The 25,196-nt window shown below is 47.0% G+C and overlaps 1 protein-coding gene across 2 annotated transcripts in view; it reads right to left on the bottom strand.

The window, feature by feature from the left end:
- Positions 1-2,749: 2,749 nt before the first annotated feature.
- Positions 2,750-25,196, bottom strand: part of epor (erythropoietin receptor) — a 36,758-nt gene continuing 14,311 nt past the window's right edge. For both annotated transcript variants that reach the window (XM_070867260.1, XM_070867261.1), the window contains 7 exons: positions 24,658-24,787; positions 22,715-22,893; positions 21,318-21,469; positions 17,370-17,523; positions 15,434-15,521; positions 10,946-11,033; positions 2,750-5,657 (listed from right to left, as the gene is read on the bottom strand). In XM_070867260.1, coding sequence (XP_070723361.1) covers positions 4,911-5,657; positions 10,946-11,033; positions 15,434-15,521; positions 17,370-17,523; positions 21,318-21,469; positions 22,715-22,893; positions 24,658-24,787 — 1,538 coding nt within the window. In that variant the 3' untranslated portion in view covers positions 2,750-4,910. The remainder of the gene's footprint in view (positions 5,658-10,945; positions 11,034-15,433; positions 15,522-17,369; positions 17,524-21,317; positions 21,470-22,714; positions 22,894-24,657; positions 24,788-25,196) is intronic.

The raw sequence follows: 25,196 nt of genomic DNA, 5'->3' as shown, positions 1-25,196 counted from the left end.
AGTGCTCCACCGCGTACCTCAGCAAAGTATCTGTTCCTCGTGTGCTTGAGCCTAGGCGATGAATGTTAGCAGCTCATTCGACCAAGTCTAATCCCACCCTCCTAACAAGCACACACCAAGCTGGGGTTGTTCTCCTTAGAGCGGAGAAGGTTGAGAGGAGATTTGTTAGAGGTGGTCAAAATCATGAGGGCTCTGGTCAGAGTAGATAGAGAGAAACTGTTCCCATTGGCGGAAGGGTCGAGAATCAAAGGAGACACGAGGAAAAACTTTTTAACGCAGTGAGTGTTTAGGATCCGGAATGCGTTGTCTGAGAGGATGGTGGAGGCAGACTCAATCGTGGCTTTCAAAAGGGAGTTGGATAAGTTTCTGAAGGAACAGAATTGGCAGGGCTACGGGGAAAGGGCAGGGGAGTAGGACTCGCTGAAGTGCGGCTGCAGAGAGCACGGGCCCGACAGGCCGAATGACCTCTGTGCTGTAACCATTTTGTGATTGCTTGTAATTGAAAGTAATTGGTAGGAGGTTTAGAGGGGCGTTGAGGAGAAATTTCTTCACCCAGAGGGTGGTGGGGGTCTGGAACTCACTGCCTGAAAGGGTGGTAGAGGCAGAAACCCTCACCACATTTTAAAAGTACTTGGATGTGCACTTGAAGTGCCGTAACCTACAGGGCTACAGACCAAGAGCTGGAAAGTGGGATTGGACTGGGTAGCTCTTTGTCGGCCGGCGCAGACACGATGGGCCAAATGGCCTCCTGCCATGCTGTAAATTTCTATGATTCTATGAAATGGCATCTCACCCTTGGCCTCTCCGTTATTTTCAAGAACTTGCTGGATTTGACCATTAATTGCGCATTAAACTCGCCACAGAAAACTAGGGCTCCAAATTGACAGTGTATGTACCGTGTTAACAACCTAATAATTGTTAATGCAATGCCAATCAACCTCTCTGGCCCAGAAAGGGAGCATTTAAGCTATTGAGTCACATTCCTGCAAGTAGCAAATGGCAAATGTTTACAGTTTTAAAGGAGAGAAGAGTTAACAAAAAATATTTTCGCTTTTTTATTAAAAAAGTACAAAATACGTGTAAAATAAATCAATCCAGTTTATTTATAGAAAAATATCTGCCTAAAATGAGTCCCACGAGACAGTTCTTGAAAAAAAATACAAAATATATACAACTTTTTAGCATCGTAAAAAATTCATTCTGTAAGAATAAAAAGTTTATATTTTACAGTGAAACCACAAGCTAAATAGTGCGGATGCTGGAAATCGGAAATGAGGACAGAAAGTTTCTCCTCTCTGATGAAAGGTGATCAACCTGGAGTGTACCTGGCCACTCTGAGCTTCTCCAGCATCTCCTCTCTTTATTTTATATTTTACAGTAATGTGCACTCTGAACCAGGTGACCCTCTGTTGCAAAGGGAAAACGTAGGATCGTTATTGGAATCGTGGCAGTGTTACAATGCACGTTAGTAACTTACCTTGTGTCACAATGGCTCATGTTGAACTCATTTTGTGGGGTTTCATGAGGGTGGAGTGCTGCCTGGTTGGCGATAAGACTCCAGGCCTTCGAGCAGCGAGAGGGGTGCACATTCCAGTCGCCCTAAGTTGCTGGAGCCAGTGTTAATGGTGAGTTTAAACGCCCTCGGTATTGTAATGTATGCACCTGTGAGTATGCTCACAGGTTTGCGGCACTGTTGAGTTACGTTCGAGCCAGGGTGTCCCTGGAGATGGAGCACGCGGTGTCCACCGGTACGCTCGCGGCCTTCCGCGAGAGGTGGGCACCGGAGGGACTGGAGTGCATCATCACCCCCGGCAACCAAATTTTAATTTGAACCATTATTGTTAAAAGTACATTTGCTTAAGTTGTCGGTTTTAGTAAGGGGCACTTAATCTTTTGTTTTACAAAAATAGTTGTAGAGCTGTTGAGTGGGAGCGGCTTAGCCAGTCACGTGACGTTCACAAGCCTCAATAAAACCCCAGCCAGTTGGGTTCGGGGGATCCACGATGAGGCAAGTGGTTGTGAGCCCTGGTGGATGAACTGGTAATGTGTCGTGTGATTGTCAAACCTTTGCTCAAAAACCAACTAGTTCTTAATGGCAATGTGTTGCTATGGATTCTTAAGCAAAGAACCCATGAAGCAAATACATTACGAGCTATCAACAGTGGAAAAATCACAAGCAGACGCCACTATTGCTGCTGTGCCCTCGGTATGAACAAAAAAGGCCCGAGTGTAAGGACAGCCCCCAACATAAAAATAATGTGTTGGGTGAAGGCACGGTCTACCCCAGATAGGCCTCTCAAAATTCTCTGTAACTAGAATGTGGGTGTGTGTGGAAATTTGAAGAATGCACCGTTTGTTCTCTGTTCTCTATCCACCAACGCAGGCTCCAGTACTGATACAGTTCGGTCAACGATGTGACAGCACGTTGAAAACTGATAAGCCCTGGCGTTAGAACAATTGCGTTTTTTTTTTTCAGAAACTGATGGGCAGTTTCTGCAAAAGAAATGTAATTGTTCCAACGCCATTCGAGGGCTGTTCTTTACAGTGCCCACTTTTAGTCCTCCCTTCCTCTCCTCAAACATTGACTCTTTGCTGGCGTCCACCAGGGCTTCGACCAATTGGGCTTTATTCATGTTTTTTTATGTTATTCATGACTCTCTCAGTGCAGTGCTGAGGGAGTGCCGCACTGTCAGAGGTGCCGTCTTTCGGATGAGACGTTAAACCGAGGCCCCGTCTGCTCTCTCAGCTGGACGTGAAAGATCCCACGGCACTATTTTGAAGAAGAGCAAGGGGGGGAAGTTATCCCCGATGTCCTGGGGCCAATATTTATCCCTCAATCAATGTAACAAAAAAACAGATTACCTGGTCATTATCACATTGCTGTTTGTGGGAGCTTGCTGTGCGCAAATTGGCTGCCACGTTTCCCACATTACAACAGTGACTACCCCTTCAAAAAATACTTCATTGGCTGTAAAGCACTTCGGGATGTCCGGTGGTCATGAAAGGCGCTATATAAATGCAAGTCTCTCTTTTATTTGAGGCTTGACAGCCCAGTTGAACGTAGCGATTGCCACAGTTAGCCTAAGCCAGTCTTCCATGCACGTCCACTCAAGTCTGGATAGCAAAATCAATTTCCCCCCTCCCTCGTCCAGGGTCACTGAAAGAAAACCTACATTTCTGTATCGCCTTTCACGTCCTCAGAATGTCCCAAAACACTTTACAGCCAATGAAGTACTTTTTTTGAAGTGTCGTCTCTGTTGTAATGTAGGGAACATTAATTGAGGGATAAATATTGGCCAGGCCACTGGGGAGACCTCCCCCCGCACTTCTGCAAAATAGTGCCGTGGGATCTTTTACGTCCGCCTGAGAGGGCAGACGGAGCCTCGGTTTAACGTCTCATCTGAAAGACGGCACCTCCGGCAGTGCGGCGCTCCCTCAGCACTGCACTGGGAGCGTCAGCCTAGATTTCGAGCTCCAGTCTCCGGAGTGGGACTCGAACCCACAACCCGCGGGCTCAGAGGTAGCGAGAGCTGCCCACTGAGCCACGGCTCATACAGTGGAGCCGCACTGAGGCAAATTATACCGTCCCTGCTATCACTCCACTGGAGCAGGACTGAACTCAGAGTCTGGGGCTGAAACTTGGGGGGCCCTTCATGGTCAGAGTGGCTTCAGCACTAATTGAACCCCGCTAAAGCATCAGGGGAGTCTTACTGTCTGTCGCATGATTGCTAATGCTTTTGTCATAGCTGCTCATTCTGTTTAGATGCCGAGTGAGCGATTGTGACTCCCTTATTTAAGTTCACCTCGCCGTGGCTTAACAGGTTGAACCCCTTACATAATCTCGACGGTAAACCGCCAATCCTCTTGTAGTTCTTCAAACCGAAGCTCAACCCCCTTTTCTTAGTCATAACCTTAGTCAGCCTCAATCATCTGGTATCACACACACCACAATGATCAGATAGACTTACACATCTTAATGATATCGTACGTGTATACTCATCCACTGCGCTCTCGAAAGAACAATCTATGTCCCGGAGATGTGTGACGATTGGTTGGTTGAATATTCTGTCGCGTCTTCCTGGAATTAAACGTTCCCAACCTGCCGACCATGCCGTCTTTTCTGTTTGTACGTAACCGCCCCGTGTCGCTGTCCCCGCTCTGACCGTTGGGCGTGCACGCGAGCCCCAACACCGCATTTTCTGTCGTCTTGAAATTCAGGCTGTCGATCTCATAAAGAACCGGTTCTTCGCAAGCAAGACCCGTGCAGATATTTAGACTTTTCGCCATCAGTACATTGGTGCCGTTGACATCAAACTGAGTAACCTGAGTGTGTGCGTTTGCCATTGTTTTAGGGGTGGGCAGGTGTTGGTCCTTGTGATATCTTCTTTATGACATCACAAACACAAGATGGCGCCACGGGAACTTGACCATGTGATCTTGGCACATGATCCTTTTATTATGTACATCAGCGGCCGCATTACCACAGTCGCCCACTAGGTGGAGCAGTTGTCCACTAGGGGGAGCTCTATATGACAGTCCTCACCCAGAACCTTTGGCTTCCTCATCCTCAAACCTGTTCCTCTGTGTGCCGCGTTATGTATCGGCCCTGCACATCAATGGCTTTGGTTGCTTCACTTGTTCAGGCCAAGTGAAGCGTGTGATACAATGCACTGTCTTGAGTCCTTTACGAAAACGAACTTAACTGCAGGTGATCTTGCTTATGCTCAAGAAAAGCTTGAAAGTGAAGGATGAGTGAAACTTTCCCGCGACTTTATATTTTTTTTTACTCGTTCACGGGATGTGGGCGACGCTGGCAAGGCCGGCATTTATTGCCCGTCCCCTCGAGAAGTTGGTGGCGTGCCGCCGCCTTGAACCGCTGCAGTCCCGTGCGGTGATAATCCCAATAGCTCTCACGTTTCTGAATGGTGAACAGTTGGGATGGCGATGCTCTGCAGGAGGGCTTCCCGCTTGTAAAGGTTTGTGTACATGCCGGTGTTGGCGCGCGGCCGAAAGTCGGCAGTGCTTAAATCGGCAGAAACCCCAGAGTCCGACATCATAAGGTAAGGGTAATTTGAGTCGCTCTCCAGCTTGACCCTCAGGGGACTTAGGTCAATTAATTGCCGGCTGGGGTCAAAACCCGTCATTGATGCTGGACTTCCAGGCTCTATCCCACTCGAGCGCGAAGAATGACGCGAGACCGAGGCATGTTGCAAAGAACACTCCTCCTCTTCCTCGTTGGTGGACGCGTCCTCCTGAAAACTCACTCTGGGGCTCTCAAACAGCAATTGCAAGGGCACCTCCTCTTCTGAGACGTCATTGCTGCTGTGAGTGAAGCTGCGCGCATCAGACAGGAAAGCATTCCTGGGCAGCAAGTTATGGTTCAACACAACATAGGCCTCCTTGGCATCGGGCGCAACCTGCCCGCTGGCGGACGACTTGCCTCCCTCCGTCGGGGTCCGTCGCTGCTGCTTGCGCGCTTCGGATCCGCCGGCCAGGAAGCTGGGCAGGTCCACGAAGATGTCTTGCCGTCGGATCTTGGCCCCGCCTGGCGGAAACGTCTTGATCTCGGACAAGACCTCCAGGGCAGTGGGAGGCTCGTCGGTGCTGAAGAATTGGAGGTTCCACCAGATTTGCGCACTGCTCCGCCCGAGCCACTCCTGCAAATGAGCAATGACACTGTTACCGGTGGGGATACCAGAGACCACCAGATAGGTGCAGACGCGGAAGGTCACTCGAAAGAAATTACAGACAGTGCCCACCCCCTCATAAAAGCACCCAGCAGTTTCTAGTTAGCATGCAGGTACAGCAAGCAATAAGGAAGGCAAATGGCATATTGACCTTTATAGCAAGGGGGGGCTGGAGTATAAGAGTAAGGAATCCTTGATACAATTCTACAGGGCCTTGGTGAGACCGTTTTGGTCTCCTTCTCTAAGGAAGAATATACTTCGCTTGGAATTGATTCTTGGGATGATAGGGCATGTTGGCCTTGATTGCAAGGAGGTTGGAGTATAAGAATATAAGAACATAAGAATTAGGAGCAGGAGTCGGCCATTTGGCCCCTCGAGTCTGTTCTGCCATTCAATGAGATCATGGCTGATCTTCTACCTCAACTCCACTTTCCTGCACGTCCCCATATCCCTTGATTCCCTTAATATCCAAAAATCTATCGATGTCAGCTTTGAATATACTCAACGACTGAGCCTCCACAGCCCTCTGGGGTAGAGAATTCCAAAGATTCACCACCCTCCGAGTGAAGAAATTTCTCCTCATCGCAGTCCTAAATGGCCGACCCCTTATTCTGAGACTGTGTGACCCCTGGTTCTAGACTCCCCAGCCCGGGGGAAACATCCTCCCTGCATCTACCCTGTCAAGCCCTGTAAGAATTTTGTACGTTTCAAGGAGATCACCTCTCATTCATCTAGACTCCAGAGAATACAGGCCCAGTTTGCTCAATCTCTCCTCCTAGGACAATCCCCACCCCCTCATAAAAACGTCCAACAATTTCTAGCTAGCATACAGGTACAGCAAGCAATAAGGAAGGCAAATGGCATGTTGGCCTTTAAGGCAAAGGGGGGATTGGAGCTTAAGAGTCAGGAATCCTTGATACAATTCTACAGAGCCTTGGTGAAACCGTTTTGATCTCCTTATCTAAGGAAGAATACACTTACCTTGGAATTGATTCCTGGAATGAGAAGGTTGTCCTATGATGAAAGATTGTGTGGAATGTAATGTGAATATTGAGACCACCAGGTAGTGTATATTGTGCAGGCCTGTACTCTCCAAGGTTTAGAAGAATGAGAGGTGATCTCATTGAAGCATACAAGATTCTGAAGGGGATTGGCAGGGTAGATGATGAGAGGATGTTTCCCTCTGGCTGGAGTGTCTAGAACCAGAGGTCACAGTCTCAGGATAAGGGGTCGGCCATTTAAGACTGAGATGAGGAGGAATTTCTTCACTCAGAGGGTGGTGAATCTTTAGAATTCTCTGCCCCAGAGGGCTGTCCCTAAGTCTCTGAATACATTCAAGGCTGAGATAGATAGATTTTTGTAGACCCTAGGGCAATCAAGGGATATGGGGACAGTACAGGAAAGTGGAGTTGAGGTCGAAGATCAGCCATGATCTTATTGAATGGTGGAGCAGGCTCGAGGAGCTTTATAAGAACATAAGAAATAGGAGCAGGAGTCGGCCATAAGGCCCCTTGAGCCTGCATCGCCATTCAATAAGATCATGGCTGATCCGATCATGGACTCAGCTCCACTTCCCCGCCCACTCTCCATAACCCCTTATTCCCTTATCATTTAAGAAACTGTCTATTTCTGTCTTAAATTTATTCAATGTCCCAGCTTCCACAGCTCTCTGAGGCAGCGAATTCCACAGATCCACAACCCTCTGAGAGAAGAAATATCTCCTCATCTCAGTTTTAAATGGGCGGCCCCTTATTCTAAGATTATGCCATCTAGTTCTCGTCTCTCCTATCAGTGGAAACATCCTCTCTGCATCCACCTTGTCAAGCCCCCTCATAACTTTATACGTTTCGATAAGATCACCTCTCATTCTTCTGAATTGCAATGAGTAGAGGCCCAACCTACTCAACCTTTCCTCATAAGTCAACCCCCTCATCCCCGGAATCAACCTAGTGAACCTTCTCTGAACTGTCTCCAAAGCAAGTATATCCTTTCGTAAATATGGAAACCAAAACTGTACGCAGTATTCCAGGTGTGGCCTCACCAATACCCTGAACAGCTGTAGCGAGACTTCCCTTTGTGGCCTACTCCTACTCCGAATTCTTATGTTCTTAAATTATTCCATGGTTTCTGCCTGCACTTCTTTTCTCATTGGATGGATGGCATCTCTGACAGTGCAGCACGCCGGACTGTCAGCGTAGATGAGTTGTTTGAGGTCAGGCTTGAACTCCAAACCGACTGAACTAGGGGTAACAGTGCTGCAATCTGAGCCAAGCTAACACAAAATAACATAACCTATCCTTTACTTAAGGGAATGGTGGCATAGTGGTAATGTTAGTGGGTTATTAATCCTGAAATCTGAACTATTGAAGATGTAAGTTCAAATGGCAGCTGGGGAATTTAAATTCAGTTAATTAAATATATTTTTTAAAAAGCTGGCGTCATGGTGACCATGAAACTACTGGATTGTCGAGGAAACCCATCTGGTTCACTAATGTCCTTCAGGGAAGGAAATCTGCCGCCCTTACCCAGTCTGGGCCTATATGTGACTCCAGACCCACAGCAAGGTGGTTGACTCTTAATTACGATCTCAAATGGCGGCTCACCACCCATTAGAGATGGGCAATAAATGCCGGCCTTGCTGGTGACGCCCACATCCCGTGAACGAATACATTTAAAAAAAACTAATGTAGAAGACATTAACATCAAGATTTGATCGAGGTGTTCAAAATCAAGACAGGTCGAGACAGAGTAGATAGAGAGAAACTGTTCCCATTGGGGGAAGGGTCGGGAACCAGGGGGCACAGATTTAAGGCGATTGGCAGAAGAACCAAAGGCGACATGAGGGAAAACTTTTTTACGCAGCGAGTGGTTAGGATCTGGAATGCGCTGCCTGAGAGGGTGGTGGAGGCAGACTCAATCGCGGCTTTCAAAAGGGAGTTGGATAAGTACCCAAAGAAAAACCTTTGCAGGGCTGCAGGGAAAGGGCAGGGGAGTGGGACCGGCTGAAGTGCCTCATGCAGAGAGCCGGCACAGGCTCGACGGGCCGAATGGCTTCCTTCTGTGCTCTAACCCGTGTGGTGGCTAATGTGCAACGGCCACCACACGTTAAAAAAATCCACACACAGGCATCTTCCACTCTTCAACATGTAGTTCAGGACCTGGAATATTAGGTCCTTCATTGGAACACCTGTGAACTCATCCCTTTTTTGGCGTGGAAGCAAGTCATCCTCGCCTCGAGGGACCGCCTATGATGGTGATGAACCATTCTCTGATTAGGTGGTGGGAAGGACCTAAACATATGGAGTAGGAGTTAGAACTTTAGCAACAACCCCTGAGGAGAACGGTGTGAAATCCTGGCACCAGAATTGCTCAGTGAAGACTGTAAGATCTATGTTAAACTGAAAAGTTAGCTGCTCTCTTGTCAAAGGCTTGGCACTGTGCTAAGACTCTCAGTCCAAGACATTATTGGTAATGCTTTAGACTAATCAACAGCGAAGGAGCTTTCCTTGATGACTGAACTTGGCAGACTTGACATTTCATTCAACACATGCCCCATTTTTCATTGAAGGTTTAATTAATTTTCAAAAGGCACTAAATAACTGACGATGATCGATGCTGGCCAAGAAATCGCAGAACATTAGACTGGTGAGGTTATGGCTGACTTCGGGGATAAATGGGCATGTTCTGCTCACACCTGCCTCAGGTATTCCTGCCTTATCATAGGCAGTCCCTCGGAATTGCGGAAGACTTGCTTCCACTCTAGAAGTGAGTTCTTAAGTGACTGAACAGTCCAATATGGGAACCACAGACCCTGTCACAGGTGGGACAGACAGTGGGTTGAAGGAAAGGTTGGGTGGGACTGGTTTGCCGCACGCTCCTTCCGCTGCCTGCGCCTATCTTCTGCATGCTTTCGGCGACGAGACTCGAGGTACCTTAGGCCTAGTGCTTGCAACGAACAACAGAGCTAACTGATGGCCGTGTGTCCTCTCCAGCAGTGCAATGATTTTCTTCCTTGGCTTGTTGCGGTCAAACAGTTCAAGATTTTTCATTTTTCTCCTTCCATGGGCCTCAAGAGCGAGCCGAGGATAATCTATCAAGGGGTGGGGTCAACTGGGCTTTATCATTGTGTGATAATACATGTGGTTCCAGAGATAGGCATTATCCCAATGAGACACTGGTTAGTGCTGAGTTAACAACAACACTTGTATTTATATAGCACCTTTAACATAGTGAAATGTCCCAAGGCGCTTCATAGGAGTATTATAAGATAAAAAATTTAACACCAAGCCGCATAAATAGAAATTAGCGCAGGTGACCCAAAACTTGTTTAAAGAGATATGAGAATTTTTAAAATCTCATAATACTCCTGTGAAGCGCCTTGGGACATTTCACTATGTTAAAGGCGCTATATAAATACAAGTAGTTGTTATTGTGAGGCGTTTCACGGGAGTATTACAGGCATACGGGGCCCAGAAGAGCCAAGGGCCCAGGGGCAGCAGGGGCTAGCCCACACTGCGATATGTGCGCGCACTGGGTCCGTGCAGCAGAGCTGGTCTCCAGTCGCCCTGGTTAACCCTTGCCACTGGACCAAGACCTAGCTCTGTCAGGCCCGTGTGGGTGGCTGGTGTGCAACGGCCACCGCACGTTAAAAAAATCCACGCACAGGCATCTTCCACCCCTCCAACTGGAGTTCAGGACTGGAACATCGGGTCCTTCATTGAAACATCTGTGAACTCGTGGAAGCAAGTCATCCTCGTTCGAGGGACCGCCTGTGATGATGACAGGTATAAGCCAAAAAATTGACACTGAGCCACATAGGGAGAAATGAGGGCAGATGAACAAAAGCTTGGTCAAAGAGATAGGTTTTAAGGAGCGTCTTAAAGGAGGAGAGAGAAAGGGGGAAAGGTTTAGGGAGGAAGTTCCAGAACTTGGGGCCCAGGCAACAGAAGGCACAGTCACCGATGGTGGAGCGATTATAATCATAAACAATAGAGACCACACCCAAAGTATGTGCATGTCAGGAATGGATAGAATTGGTCCAATTTATGGTCCCCACCGCCATGATTGAATTCCCTCCCAACCCACACTGTGCTGGTCACCATATGAAGAATGATGTGGCCATGGAAACACATTCCAACAGGAGTCTTCACGAGAGAAGAGGATTTAAAAAAAAAGATAAGTCTTCTAAAACATTGAAGGATTTGAACATAGACAATAAGGCTGTAGAGACTACAGTGTGCTGTAAAGCCAGATTTTACCTGGAAATTTCCCCGGTACACAGTGAAAAGTCCGGTGAACATGTTCTCAGGGGAAGGCACCAGAGGCCAGATTTTTTCCTTTATGGTTCTGTAATTGAGATAAATATGTTATTGTTCATCAAAGGATTTTACTGTGTTTCTTTGTGCTCGTCGGATGAAGTATGTTAACAACAACAGTAACTTTTATTTATATAGCACAGTGAAGCATGTGAAGCAGTGTGAGAAGACAAAACACATAAATCAGGGGAAGTCATAACGGGGAACAAAGAAATGGCGGATCAATTGAACAAGTACTTTGGTTCGGTATTCACTAAGGAGGATACAAACAACCTTCCGGATATAAAAGGGGTCAGAGGGTCTAGTAAGGAAGAGGAACTGAGGGAAATCTTTATTAGTCGGGAAATTGTGTTGGGGAAATTGATGGGATTGAAGGCAGATAAATCCCCAGGGCCTGATGGCCTGCATCCTAGAGTACTTAAGGAGGTGGCCTTGGAAATAGCGGATGCATTGACAGTCATTTTCCAACATTCCATTGACTCTGGATCAGTTCCTATGGAGTGGAGGGTAGCCAATGTAACCCCACTTTTTAAAAAAGGAGGGAGAGAGAAAACAGGGAATTATAGACCGGTCAGCCTGACCTCAGTAGTGGGTAAAATGATGGAATCAATTATTAAGGATGTCATAGCAGTGCATCTGGAAAATGGTGACATGATAGGTCCAAGTCAGCATGGATTTGTGAAAGGGAAATCATGCTTGACAAATCTTCTGGAATTTTTTGAGGATGTTTCCAGTAAAGTGGACAAAGGAGAACCAGTTGATGTGGTATATTTGGACTTTCAGAAGGCTTTCGACAAGGTCCCACACAAGAGATTAATGTGCAAAGTTAAAGCACATGGGATTGGGGGTAGTGTGCTGACGTGGATTGAGAACTGGTTGTCAGACAGGAAGCAAAGAGTAGGAGTAAACGGGTACTTTTCAGAATGGCAGGCAGTGACTAGTGGAGTGCCGCAAGGTTCTGTGCTGGGGCCCCAGCTGTTTACATTGTACATTAATGATTTAGACGAGGGGATTAAATGCAGTATCTCCAAATTTGCGGATGATACTAAGTTGGGTGGCAGTGTGAGCTGCGAGGAGGATGCTATTAGGCTGCAGAGTGACTTGGATAGGTTAGGTGAGTGGGCAAATGCATGGCAGATGAAGTATAATGTGGATAAATGTGAGGTTATCCACTTTGGTGGTAAAAACAGAGAGACAGACTATTATCTGAATGGTGACAGATTAGGAAAAGGGAAGGTGCAACGAGACCTGGGTGTCATGGTACATCAGTCATTGAAGGTTGGCATGCAGGTACAGCAGGCGGTTAAGAAAGCAAATGGCATGTTGGCCTTCATAGCGAGGGGATTTGAATACAGGGGCAGGGAGGTGTTGCTACAGTTGTACAGGGCCTTGGTGAGGCCACACCTGGAGTATTGTGTACAGTTTTGGTCTCCTAACTTGAGGAAGGACATTCTTGCTATTGAGGGAGTGCAGCGAAGGTTCACCAGACTGATTCCCGGGATGGCGGGACTGACCTATCAAGAAAGATTGGATCAATTGGGCTTGTATTCACTGGAGTTCAGAAGAATGAGAGGGGACCTCATAGAAACGTTTAAAATTCTGACGGGTTTAGACAGGTTAGATGCAGAAAGAATGTTCCCAATGTTGGGGAAGTCCAGAACCAGGGGTCACAGTCTGAGGATAAGGGGTAAGCCATTTAGGACCGAGATGAGGAGAAACTTCTTCACCCAGAGAGTGGTGAACCTGTGGAATTCTCTACCACAGAAAGTAGTTGAGGCCAATTCACTAAATATATTCAAAAGGGAGTTAGATGAAGTCCTTACTACTCGGGGGATCAAGGGTTATGGCGAGAAAGCAGGAAGGGGGTACTGAAGTTTCATGTTCAGCCATGAACTCATTGAATGGCGGTGCAGGCTAGAAGGGCTGAATGGCCTGCTCCTGCACCTATTTTCTATGTTTCTATGTTTCTAACACCGAGCCACATAAGAAGAAATTATGGCAGATGACCAAAAGCTTGGTCAAAGAGGTAGGTTTTAAGGAGAGTCTTAAAGGAGGAAAGAGAGGTAGAGAGGCGGAGAGGTTTAGGGAGGGAGTTCCAGAGCTTAGGGCCCAGGCAGCTGAAGGCACGGCCACCGATGGTTGAGCAGGGATGCTCAAGAGAACAGAATTTGAGGAACGGGCCTTAACGGGACCCTGAATTTTGGCCCCATTGATTATAGTGGGGCGCCGCAGGGATCAGTGCTGGGACCCCATCTATTTACAATCTGTATTAACGACTTGGAAGAAGGGACTGAGTGTAACGTAGCCAAGTTTGCTGACAATACAAAGATGGGAGGAAAAGCAATGTGTGAGGAGGACACAAAAAATCTACAAAAGGACATAGACCGGCTAAGTGAGTGAGCAAAAATTTGGCAGATGGAGTATAATGTTGGAAAGTGTGAGGTCAAGCACTTCGGCAGAAAAAAATCAAAGAGCAAGTTATTATTTAAATGGAGAAAGATTGCAAAGTGCCGCAGTACAATGGGACCTGGAGGTACTTGTGTATGAAACACAAAAGGATAGTATGCAGGTACAGCAAGTGATCAGGAAGGCCAATGGTATCTTGGACTTTATTGCAGAGGATTGAGTAAAAAAGCAGGGAAGTCTTGCTACAGCTATATAAGGTATTGGTGAGGCCGCACCTGGAATATTGCGTGCAGTTTTGGTTTCCATATTTAAGAAAGGATATACTTGCTTTGGAGGCAGTTCAGAGAAGGTTCACTAGGTTAATTCCGGGGATGAAGGGGTTGACTTATGAGGAAAGGTTGAGTAGGTTGGGCCTCTACGCATTGGAATTCAGAAGAATGAGAGTTGATCTTATCGAAACGTATAAGATTATGAGGGGGCTTGACAAGGTGGATGCAGAGAGGATGTTTCCACTGATGGGGGAGACTAGAACAAGAGGGCATGATCTTAGAATAAGGGTCTGCCCATTTAAAACAAAGATGAGGAGGAATTTCTTCTCTCAAAGAGTTGTAAATCTGTGAAATTTGCTGCCGCGGAGAGCTGTGGAAGCTGGGTCATTGAATAAATTTGACAGAAATAGACAGTTTCTTGAGCAATAAGGGGTTATGGGGAGCGGAGCTGAGTCCATGATCGGATCAGCCATGATCTGGCAAAAACAGGAAGGCAGAATATTATCTGAATGGTGACAGATTAGGACAAGGGGAGGTGCAACGAGACCTGGGTGTCATGATACATCAGTCATTGAAAGTTGGCATACAGGTACAGCAGGTGGTGAAGAAGGCAAATGGTATGTTGGCCTTCATAGCGAGAGGATTTGAGTATAGGAGCAGGGAGGTCTTACTGCAGTTGTACAGGGCCTTGGTGAGGCCACACCTTGACTATTGTGTACAGTTTTGGTCTCCGAATCTAAGGAAGGACATTCTTGCTATTGCAGGAGTGCAGCAAAGGTTCACCAGACTGATTCCCGGGATGGCAGGACTGACATATGAAGAAAGACTGGATCAACTAGGGTTATATTCACTGGAATTTAGAAGAATGAAAGGGGTTTTCATAGAACCATGTAAAATTCTGATGGGATTGGACAGGCTAGATGCAGGAAGAATGTTCCCGATGTTGGGGAAGTCCAGAACCAGGGGTCACAGTCTAAGGATAAGGGATAAGCCATTTAGGAGCGAGATGAGGAGAAACTTCTTCGTTCAGAGAATTATGAACCTGTGGAATTCTCTACCACAGAAAGTTGTTGAGGCCAATTCGTTAGATATATTCAAAAGGGAGTTAGATGTGGCCCTTATGGCTAAAGGGATCAAGGGGCATGAAGAGAAAGCAGGAATGGGGTACTGAAGTTGCATGATCAGCCAAGGGGCCGTATGGCCTAGTCCTGTTCCTATTTCTTATGTTCTTATGTTCTTTTAAATGACCTTTTGAAAAATATGTGACTTTCTGTGTCCTTCAAGGTGAGGAATGTTATCACTAGGGAATAGTGATGTCTGGAATTTATAACCACAATTTTGGGCATTGAATATCATGATTCTGTCATTTTTCCATTAAAACTGTAAACCAGTTCTTTATTATTATTATTAAAGAAAGAACTGACATTTCTATAGCACCTTCTATGGGATCTTTGACATCCACCTGTGAGGGCAGATGGAGCCTCGGTTTAGCGTCCCATCGAAAAGACGGCACCTCCGACAGCCTCAGCACTGCACTGGGAGTGTCAGCCTAGATTTTGTGCTCAAGTCCCGGGACTGGGACTCGAACCCACAACCTTCTGAGTGAGAGGCAAGAGTGCTGCCCACTGAACAATGGCCGCCTCATTCAATGCCTTGAATTCTCGCCTCTTCCTTTTCCTAAAGACCATTTGGTTACGATATACAACAGAACGGTAGAAAAAGTTACATTAACCCCGCCGAATGTCAGGTCACATACCTGCGTTGGGTCATGAGGATGGTCAGAACCAGTAGCATAATGATCATGATGAGGACGAAAGACAAGCTTAGAATCAACGGATCCAGGTCTAGAAAACACAAAAGTAGCGTTTGAGCATGTAAAGTACTTGCAGAGGTTTCTGTACAATGCTCTATTCAAACTTTTTTCTATAAGGAAGCCCCTCAGGGAATATGATTTTCAACACCCATATTGATTTATATTGCTCCCTTGGAAATTTGCACGAGAAATGATTCCCAACATTGTGAACACTGCACGTAATTCTCAAGATAATTATATCATTTGCATGGAGGTCGTTGCAGCAATGGCGTCCAGTTCTCACTGAATTCTTTCACTCCTGAAGCTTTTTTTAACTTGAATTTCATGTTTGGTGACTCCAGTGGCCATTTTGGCTCATCCAGCACTGCAAATCACCCAGCTTGCTCTTTGAACCCAGCTGCACTTTGAATTCCCCCAATGCTTTTCGCTCCAGTGGAGTAGTTCAAACATTTATTTCTGAATAGTGGCAGGTGTGGCTCAGTGGCCAGCACTCTCACTTCTGAGTCAAGTCCCCCTCCAGGGAGTTGAGCACATAAATCTAAGCTGCCACTCCCAGTGCAGTGCTGAGGGAGTGCGGCACTGTCGGAGGTGCCGTCATTTGGATGAGACGTTAAACCGAGGCCCCGTCTGCTCTTTCTGGTGGAAGTAGAATATCCCATGGTACTATGTCGAAGAAGAGCATGCTCCTTCCATCCAGTCCTGGGCCAATATTCACCCCTCAAACAACATCACCAAAACAGATTATCTGTTCATTAGCACATTACTATTTGTGGAAGCTTGCTGTGCACAAATTGGCTGCAGCATTTTCCACAATACAACAGTGGGCTCTAAAGCACTTTATGACATCTGGTGGTCATGAAAGACACGATATAAATGCAAGTCTTTCTTCAGGAGTGAGGACCCAGCCTTATTATTTCCTCCTTAACCGTTAAACCGAGGCCCAGTCTCCTCTCTCAGGTGAACGTAAAAGATCCCAGGGCACTATTTTGAAGAAGAGCAGGGGAGTTATCCCCGGTGTCCTGGGCCCAATATTTACCCCTCAATCAAGATAACAAAAACAGATTATCTGGTCATTATCACGTTGCTGGTTGCGGGAGCTTGCTGTGCGCAAATTGGCTGCCGCGTTTCTTACATTACAACAGTGACTACACTCCAAAAAGTACTTCATTCGCTGTAATATGCTTTGGGATGTCTGGTGGTTGTGATTTCTTTCTTTCTAATACTCATGCACTTGATTGGTCAACTTGGGCCCAAAATAAATGTGTGGTCCTCGTTTAAATATTTTAATGATTACAATCCACATAGACTATACAGCAAAGAAGCAGGTACATGCGTTGTTAATGCTCCACACGAGCTTCCTCCTACCCCACTTCATCTCACCCCATCAACACATCCTTCTATTCCTTTCTCCCTCATGTGTTTATCCAACTTCCCCTTAAATACATCTATACTATTCGCCTCAACCACTCCCTGTGGTCACGAGTTCCACTAGGGTCCTTTAGGGAAGGAAATCTGCCGCCCATACCCCGGTCTGGGCCTACATGTGACTCCAGACCCAAGCAATGTGGTCGACTCTTAACTGCCCTCTCAAATGACCCAGCGAGCCACTCAGGTGTAAGTAGCTGGTACGACAAAGGCAGCACTGTGGGGGCACCTTCACCACTTGGTACTGCAGCGGTTCAAGGTGGCAGCTCACCATCACCACCTTGCCAGCGACACCCACATCCGTGAACGCGTTAAATAAAAAAGCCAGACGATACACGTAATGGCGCATGGATTTTTGTTTCTCAAAAACCAAAGAGAAATCCAACCACCATAGCCTCGCATTCTGCAAACTGGAAGAAAATCTGGTCAGAAAACCCAGAGAGAATTCTAATACCTGAATCTGTGAAGGTAGACACAGCTTTGGACCATTGGGTCCAGTAGCCATCTAAAGAGAGTCCATCGGGCTTCGCACGTACACTGACAAGGTACTCTGTCTGGGACTTGAGATCCAAAATGATGCGCTCTGTCTTCCCTTTGACAATCTCCACCTGTGCAGATAAAACAAAGACAGACTTGCATTTATATAGCGCCTTTCACAACCACCGGATATCCTCCAAGCACTTCACATCCAATGAAGTACTTTTGGAGTGCAGTCACTGTTGTAATGTGGGAAACGCGGCAGCCAGTTTGTGCACAGCAAGCTCCCACAAACAGCAATGTGATAATGACCCAGATCATCTGTTTGAGTGATGTTGATTGAGAGAAGAATATTGGTCACAGGACACCGGGGATAACGCCCCTGCTTTTCTTCAAAATAGTGCCCTGGGATCTTTTGCATCCACCTGAGAGAGCAGACGTGGCCTCGGTTTAACGTCTCATCCAAAAGACAGCACCTCCAACAGTGCAGCACTGCCTCAGCACTGCACTGGGAGTATCAGCCTAGATTTATGTGCTCAACTCCATGGAATGGGACTTGAACCCACAGCCTTCGAATTCAGGAGTGAGTGTGCTACCCACTGAGCCACAGCTGGCATTATACTCGAAGGTTATATAGATAGATGTGGCAAGGAGGCTGAGTTCACAATAGTCACTCATTCAGCAATATACGGGGGGTCAGATATAGTATCACAGCACAACATAGCGTGATACCACTATTCCCGGACAGAATAGAACTGGTTTCTTTATGGCCTCGATTTCAAAATTCTCATCCTTGTCGTGAAATCCCTCCATGGCCTCGCCCCTCCCTATCTCTGTAATCTCCTCCAGCCCCACATCCCCCGAGATGTCTGCACTCCTCTAATTCTGCCCTCCTGAGCATCCCTGATTATAATCGCTCAACAATCGGTGGCTGTGCCTTCTGTTGCCTGAGCTCCAAGCTCTGGAACTCCCTGCTTACATAGAAACATAGAAACATCGAAAATAGGTGCCGGAGTAGGCCATTTGGCCCTTCGAGCCTGCACCACTATTCAATAAGATCATGGCTCATTCCCTCAGTACCCCTTTCCTGCTTTCTCTCCATACCCCTTGATCCGCTTAGCCATAAGGGCCATATCTAACTCCCTCTTGAATATATCCAATGAACTGGCATCAACAACTCTCTGCAGCAGGGAATTCCACAGGTTAACAACTCTCTGAGTGAAGAAGTTTCTCCTCATCTCAGTCCTGAATGGCCTACCCCTTATCCTAAGACTGTGTCCCCTGGTTCTGGACTTCCCCAACATCTGGAACATTCTACCCGCATCTAACCTGTCCAGTCTTGTCAGAATCTTATATGTTTCTATGAGATCGCATCTCATCTTTCTAAACTCCAATATATAAAGGCCCAGTTGATCCAGTCTCTCCTCATATGTCAGTCCAGCCATTCCTGGAATCAGTCTGGTGAACCTTCGCTGCACTCCTCCAATAGCAAGAATGTCCTTCCTCAGATTAGGAGACCAAAACTGAACACAATATTCCAGGTGAGGCCTCACCAAGGCCCTGTACAACTGCAGTAAGACCTCCCTGCTCCTATACTCAAATCCCCTAGCTAGGAAGGCCAACATGCCATTTGCCTTCTTCACCGCCTGCTGTACCTGTATGCCAACTTTCAATGACTGATGAACCGTGACACCCAGGTCTCATTGTACCTCCCCTTTTCCTAATCTGCCGCCATTCAGATAATATTCTGTCTCCGCGTTTTTGCCCCCAAAGTGGATAACCTCACATTTATCCACATTATACTGCATCTGCCATGCATTTTCCCACTCACCTAACCTGTCCAAGTCACCCTGCAGCCTCTTAGCGTCCCCCTCACAGCTCACACCGCCATCCAGTTTAGTGTCATCTACAAACTTGGAGATATTACACTCAATCCCTTCATCTAAATTATTGATGTATATTGTAAAGAACTGGGGTCCCAGCACTGAGCCCTGCGGCACTCCACTAGTCACTGCCTGCCATTCTGAAAAGGACCCATTTATCCCGACTCTCTGCTTCCTGTCTGCTAATCAGTTCCCTATCCACGTCAGTATATTACCCCCAATACCATGTGCTTTGATTTTGCACACCAATCTCTTGTGTGGGACCTTGTCAAAAGCCTTTTGAATGTCCAAATACACCACATCCACTGGTTCTCCCTTGTCCACTCTATTAGTTACATCCTCAAAAAATTCCAGAAGATTCATCAAGCACGATTTCCCCTTCATAAATCCATGCTGACTTGGACCGATCCTGTCACTGTTTTCCAAATGCGCTGCTATTTCATCCTTAATAATTGATTCCAACATTTTCCCCACTACTGATGTCAGGCTAACCGGTCTATAATTACCCGGTTTCTCTCTCCCTCCCTTTTTAAAAAGTGGTGCCTCTCTTAACTCCTTTAAGACGCTCCTTAAAACCTATCTCTTTGACCAAGCTTTTGGTCACCTGCCCTAATTTCTCCTTACGTAGCCAGGTGTCAAAATTTTGACTCATAACACTCCTGTGAAGCGCCTTGGGACGCTTTACTACGTTAAAGGCGCTATATAAATGCAAGTTGTTGTTGTTAGTTGGGTAATTCCCCACCCCCATCAATCACGCCTGGAGGACGCACGATGGAGTATGTGACTGGGATTGGATTTAAGCACACAATTTATGTTGTGTATCTCTCCTTCGCTCAATGCAATGTGCTGGAGAAATGATTCTAATCTTATCGGGGGATGTTGCTTCACTTTTGGTCATGAGTTCTGTCCGTTGCGTTCTCTATTTAAATAGACTCTGTGAACAGACTTTTGCCCGCGGTAAAAATAGACTGTTTGCTGTGAGTCCTACCCCAAGTCCCTGCGTCCCTGCCGGCTGCCAACTCACTGGCTGGCACAGTGGCGTCAATAGGCACTCTGGACATAAACTGGTCCTGTTCTTACCCAGTGTATGCACACATGCACCTCAAAGCATGTGATCCAGGAGCTGGAACAAGCTCGGACTTTTCACCTCTACACCCAGTCATGACGTCCAGAGTTAGAGATTAACTTGGACTCGCAAGGCATGCACTTCTATTATAAGAACATAAGAACTAGGAATGGGAGTAAGCCATTCGGCCCCTCGAGCCTGCTCCACCATTCAATAAGATCATGACTGATCTTCAACCTTCAACTCCACTTTCCCGCCTGATCTCCATGTCCCTTGATTCCCCTCGACTCCAAAAATCTATCTATCTCTGTGATGTATTTGCTTCATGGGTTCTTTGCTTAAGAATTCATAGCAACACGTTGCTATTAAGAATTAGTTGGTTTATTAGCAAAGGTTTAACAATCACACTACACATTACCGATTCATCCATTATCTCAGCCTTGAATATACTCAACGACTCAACATCCTCTGGGATAGAGAATTCCAAAGATTCACAACCCTCTGAGTGAAGAAATTTCTCCCCAGCTCAGTCTTAAATGGCCAACCCAAACGATGTTTCCTCTGGCTGAGGAGTCTGGAACCAGGGGTCACAGTCTCAGAATAAGGGGTCGGCCATTTAGGACTGAGATGAGAAGAAATTTCTTCACTCAGAGGGAGGTGAATCTTTGGAATTCTCTACTCCAGAGGGCTGTGGAGACTCAGTCGTTGAGTATATTCAAGACAGAGATCGATAGATTTTTGGACATTAAGGGAATCAAGGGAATAGTGCAGGAAAGTGGAGTTGAGGTAGAAGATCAGCCATGATCTTAGTTGAATGATGGAGCAGGCTCGAGGGGCCGAATGGCCTACTCCCGCTCCTAATTCTTATGTTCTTATCCTGAGACTACGCCCCCTAGTTCTAGACTCTCCGGCCAGGGGGAAACAATTTCTCAGCATCTACCCTGTCAATCATGCAATCAAACTTGGATTCTGTTACCTTTTGCACGCTGGAACCGACAGAAGAAAAGTTGACTTCGTACATCAAAGAATTTTCCAGGTATTTCAACTTAGGCGCTGCCCACTTGACATACAGCTGGTCAGGCTTCCCAGTCCGTCGCACTGTCACGTTGGATGGTGGATCTAAAACCACTGAGGGAAGAACGGGAAAGTCAAATTTGAGATCTTTTTTCCATTGTGCCAGGAAGCTAGGAGCTGGAGGCCCCTTGAGCCTGTTCCACCTTTCAATAGGATCATGGCTGATCGCAGTGCATTAAACAACTTGTCTTTGAATGTATTTAAGGTGGAGATAAGACACATTTTTGAACGACAAGGGAGTGAAGGGTTATGGGGAGCGGGTGGGGAAGTGGAGCTGAGTCCATGATCAGATCAGCCATGATCTTGTTGAATGGCGGAGCAGGCTCGAGGGGCCAAATGGCCGACTCCTGCTCCTATTTCTTATGTTCTTATGTATTTATACAGCACCTAAAACATAGTGAAACATCCCCAGGCGCTTCACAGGAGTATTATGCGCTAAAAGATTTGGCACCAAGTCGCACGAGTAGAAATTAGCGCAGGAGTAGGCAACTGAAGGCATGGCCACCGATGGTTGAGCAATTACAATCAGGGATGCTCATGAGGGCAGACTTAGAGGAGCGCAGACATCTCATGGGGGGAGGGTTTTGGGGATGGAGGAAATGATCGAGATAGGGAGGGGCGACGCCATGGAGGGATTTGAAAATAAGGATGAGAATTTTGAAATCGAGGCGTTGCTTAACCGGCAGCCAATGTAGGTCAGTGAGCACAGGGGGTGACGGGTGAGCGGGACTTGGTGTGAATTAGGACATGAGCAGCCGAGTTTTGGATCATCTCTAGTTTACGTAGGCTAGAATGTGGGAGGCCGGCCAGGAGTGCGTTGGAATAAAAAAAAAAGGCTTGTATTTATATAACGCTTTTCACGACCACCGGCCAGCTCAAAGTGCGTCACAGCCAATGAAGCACTTTTTGGAGTGTAGTCACTGTTGTAATGTGGGAAACGCGGCAGCCAATTTGCGCACAGCAAGCTCCCACAAACAGCAATGTGATCATGACCAGATAATCTGTTTCTTAGTGACGTTGATTGAGGGATAATTATTGGGCAAGACATCAGGAAGAATTACCCTGCTCTTCTTCAAATAGCATCAGGGGATCTTTTACATCCACCTGATAAGGGCAGACTGGGCCTCGGTTTAACGTCTCATCCAAAAGACAGCACCTCTGACACTGCAGCATCAGCCTAGATTTTTATGCGCAAGTCTCTGCTGTGTGTCTTGAACCCACAACCTTCTAACTCAGAGGCAAGCGAGCTTTCCACTGAGCTACAGCTGTTAGGTTTGCAAAAGCATCGGTTACACTCACCCACATGGTTGATATAGATGTCCTTCCTGCTCATGACTACACTTGAATTTAACGAAACCTCAATATCCAATGGAGCAAATAATGAAATGTCCATCATTGGAAGTTTACAGATGTACCGGATCCTGTCACTGACAGTCCTTTCCGTGGATAGTGGACATTCTTTCTTGTTACCGTCATTCCTGTAGAACCAAGCAACATTGCAGAAGAGCAGCTTAAAATTCAACTCAAGGACATTGGTGGGTCGATTTTAAAATGCCTATTCACCCAGTTTCTGCCGGTCAGGTAGGATTAAAATCGACCCAAACGTCTCCTGTTGCTTCATTATTCGTATAATAGTGGAAGTTGTACAACAACAACTTGTATTTATATAGCACCTTTAACGTAGTGAAACATCCCAAGGCGCTTCACAGGAGTTTTTTAAATACATTTGACATCGAGCCATGTAAGAAGAAATTATGGCAGATGAACAAAAGCTTGGTCAAAGAGGGAGGTTTTAAGGAGCGTCTTAAAGGAGGAAAGAGATAGAGAGGCGGAGAGGTTTAGGCAGGGAGTTCCAGAGCTTGGGGCCCAGGCAACAGAAGGCACGGCCACCGATGGTGGAGCGATTATAATCAGGGATGCTCAGCAGGGCAGAATTAGAGGAGCGCAGACATCTCGGGGGGGGTTGTGGGGCTGGAGGAGATTACAGAGATAGGGAGGGGGCGAGGGCCACGGAGGGATTTGTAAACAAGGATGACAATTTTGAAATCGAGGCGTTGCTTAACCGGGAGCCAATGTAGGTCGGCGAGCACAGGGGGTGATGGGTGAGCGGGACTTGGTGCGAGTTAGGACACGGGGCAGCCGAGTTTTGGATGACCTGAAGTTTACGTGGAGTAGAGCGTGGGAGGCCAGCCAGGAGTGCGTTGGAATGGTCAAGTCTAGAGGTAACAAAAGCATGGATGAGGGTTTCAGCAGCAGATGAGCTGAGGCAGGGACGGAGACGGGCGATGTTACAGAGGTGGAAGTAGGCGGTTTTAGTTATGCTGTGGCTATGTGATCGGAAGCTTATTTCAGGGTCAAATATGACGCCTTGGTTGCGAACAGTCTGGTTCAACCTCAGACAGATGCTAGGGAGAGGGATGGAGTCACTGATTAGGGACCGCTGTTTGTGGCGGGGACCAAAGACAATGGCTTCGGTCTTCCCAATATTTAATTGGAGAACATTTCTGCTCATCCAGTACTGGATGAAGGACAAGTAGTCTGACAATTTAGAGACCGTGGGAGGGGTCAAGAGAAGTGGTGGCGAGGTAGAGCTGGGTGTGGTCAATGTACATGTGGAAACTGACACTGTGTGTTTGGATGATGTCGCCAATATAGAGGAGAATTAGGAGGGGCCCAAGGAACAATCCTCGAGGGACAGCAAGTGTCTTTAGCGTAGTAAAACTTCCCAAGGCTTTACACAGGAGCATAATCAGACAACAAATTGACCCCGAGCCACATAAAGAGACATTAGGACAGGTGACCAAATGCTAAGGTCAAAGAGGTGGGTTTTGCAGAGCGTCTTAAAGATGGAATGAGAGGCGGAGAGGTAGAGAGGTTCAGGGAGGGAGTTCCAGAGCTTAGGGCACAGGCAGCTGAAGGCACGGCCGCCAATAGTGGGGCGTAGAAAGTCAGGGATGCACAAGAGGCCAGAATTGGAAGGGCGCAGAGATCTGGGAGGGTTGTGGAGGCTGGAGGAGGTTATAGAGATCGAGAAGGGGCAAGGCCTTGGAGGGATCTGGACATTTAATGGTCACAAGCTTCATGTTTGGGGAAAAAAAGTTGAGGAGAAGAAGCAGAAGTTGTGCATTCCCACATATTTGCAGCACATATTTTCCATGACGACACAGTGCCCATTAAGTAAGGAGTCCACGCAGAGTCTTTAGGGAGGGTTGAAAAATACTCTCACGCAGCCGACAACGTACTGGTACTGGTAGAAGAATCTGTATTCAGTGATGTTGCAGCAGTCCCTTTCATCCCAGAAGCAGGCAAAGTCTTCGAGCATTTGGGTGAAGCAGTTGAGCTTTTCCGAACCTGCTGCTGTTACCAGGAGCACTAGGATAAAAACAGATCTGCATCAGTCACTTCTGACCGGTGGTGCTGTGGGGGACACCTTAACCCATGGGGCTGTGACGCGAGCTGGCTGATAATGTCCCAGATGGATGCACTGCCAACCCTCCGCAGCTGATGGTACTGAGAGCGTGCCATGAGGCTTGCACTCAGGGGGTCTAAGTAATGGCTTGGGTCGTTAGCGTTACGCTTGGGGCATTTGTCAACATCAACTGTACCTTCGGGGAACCTTGAGCACACCACCGTTTATTCGTACTTGTAAGGGGATTAAAAAATGGTCTCGATTGTCGAGCTTATCAGTATTAGGAATGTCATGTATGTACATGCTGTTTGTAGCCACCAGATGGTGTCATTGTTGGAGGCCACTGAGCAGCACGCACACGGTGCTGCTCTG

Source organism: Pristiophorus japonicus, chromosome 24 (genome assembly GCF_044704955.1).
Source record: "Pristiophorus japonicus isolate sPriJap1 chromosome 24, sPriJap1.hap1, whole genome shotgun sequence".
Classification (NCBI taxonomy): Eukaryota; Metazoa; Chordata; class Chondrichthyes; family Pristiophoridae; genus Pristiophorus; species Pristiophorus japonicus.
Note: the sequence above shows the minus strand (reverse complement) of the source record. Positions and strands in the feature narration are given on the sequence as shown.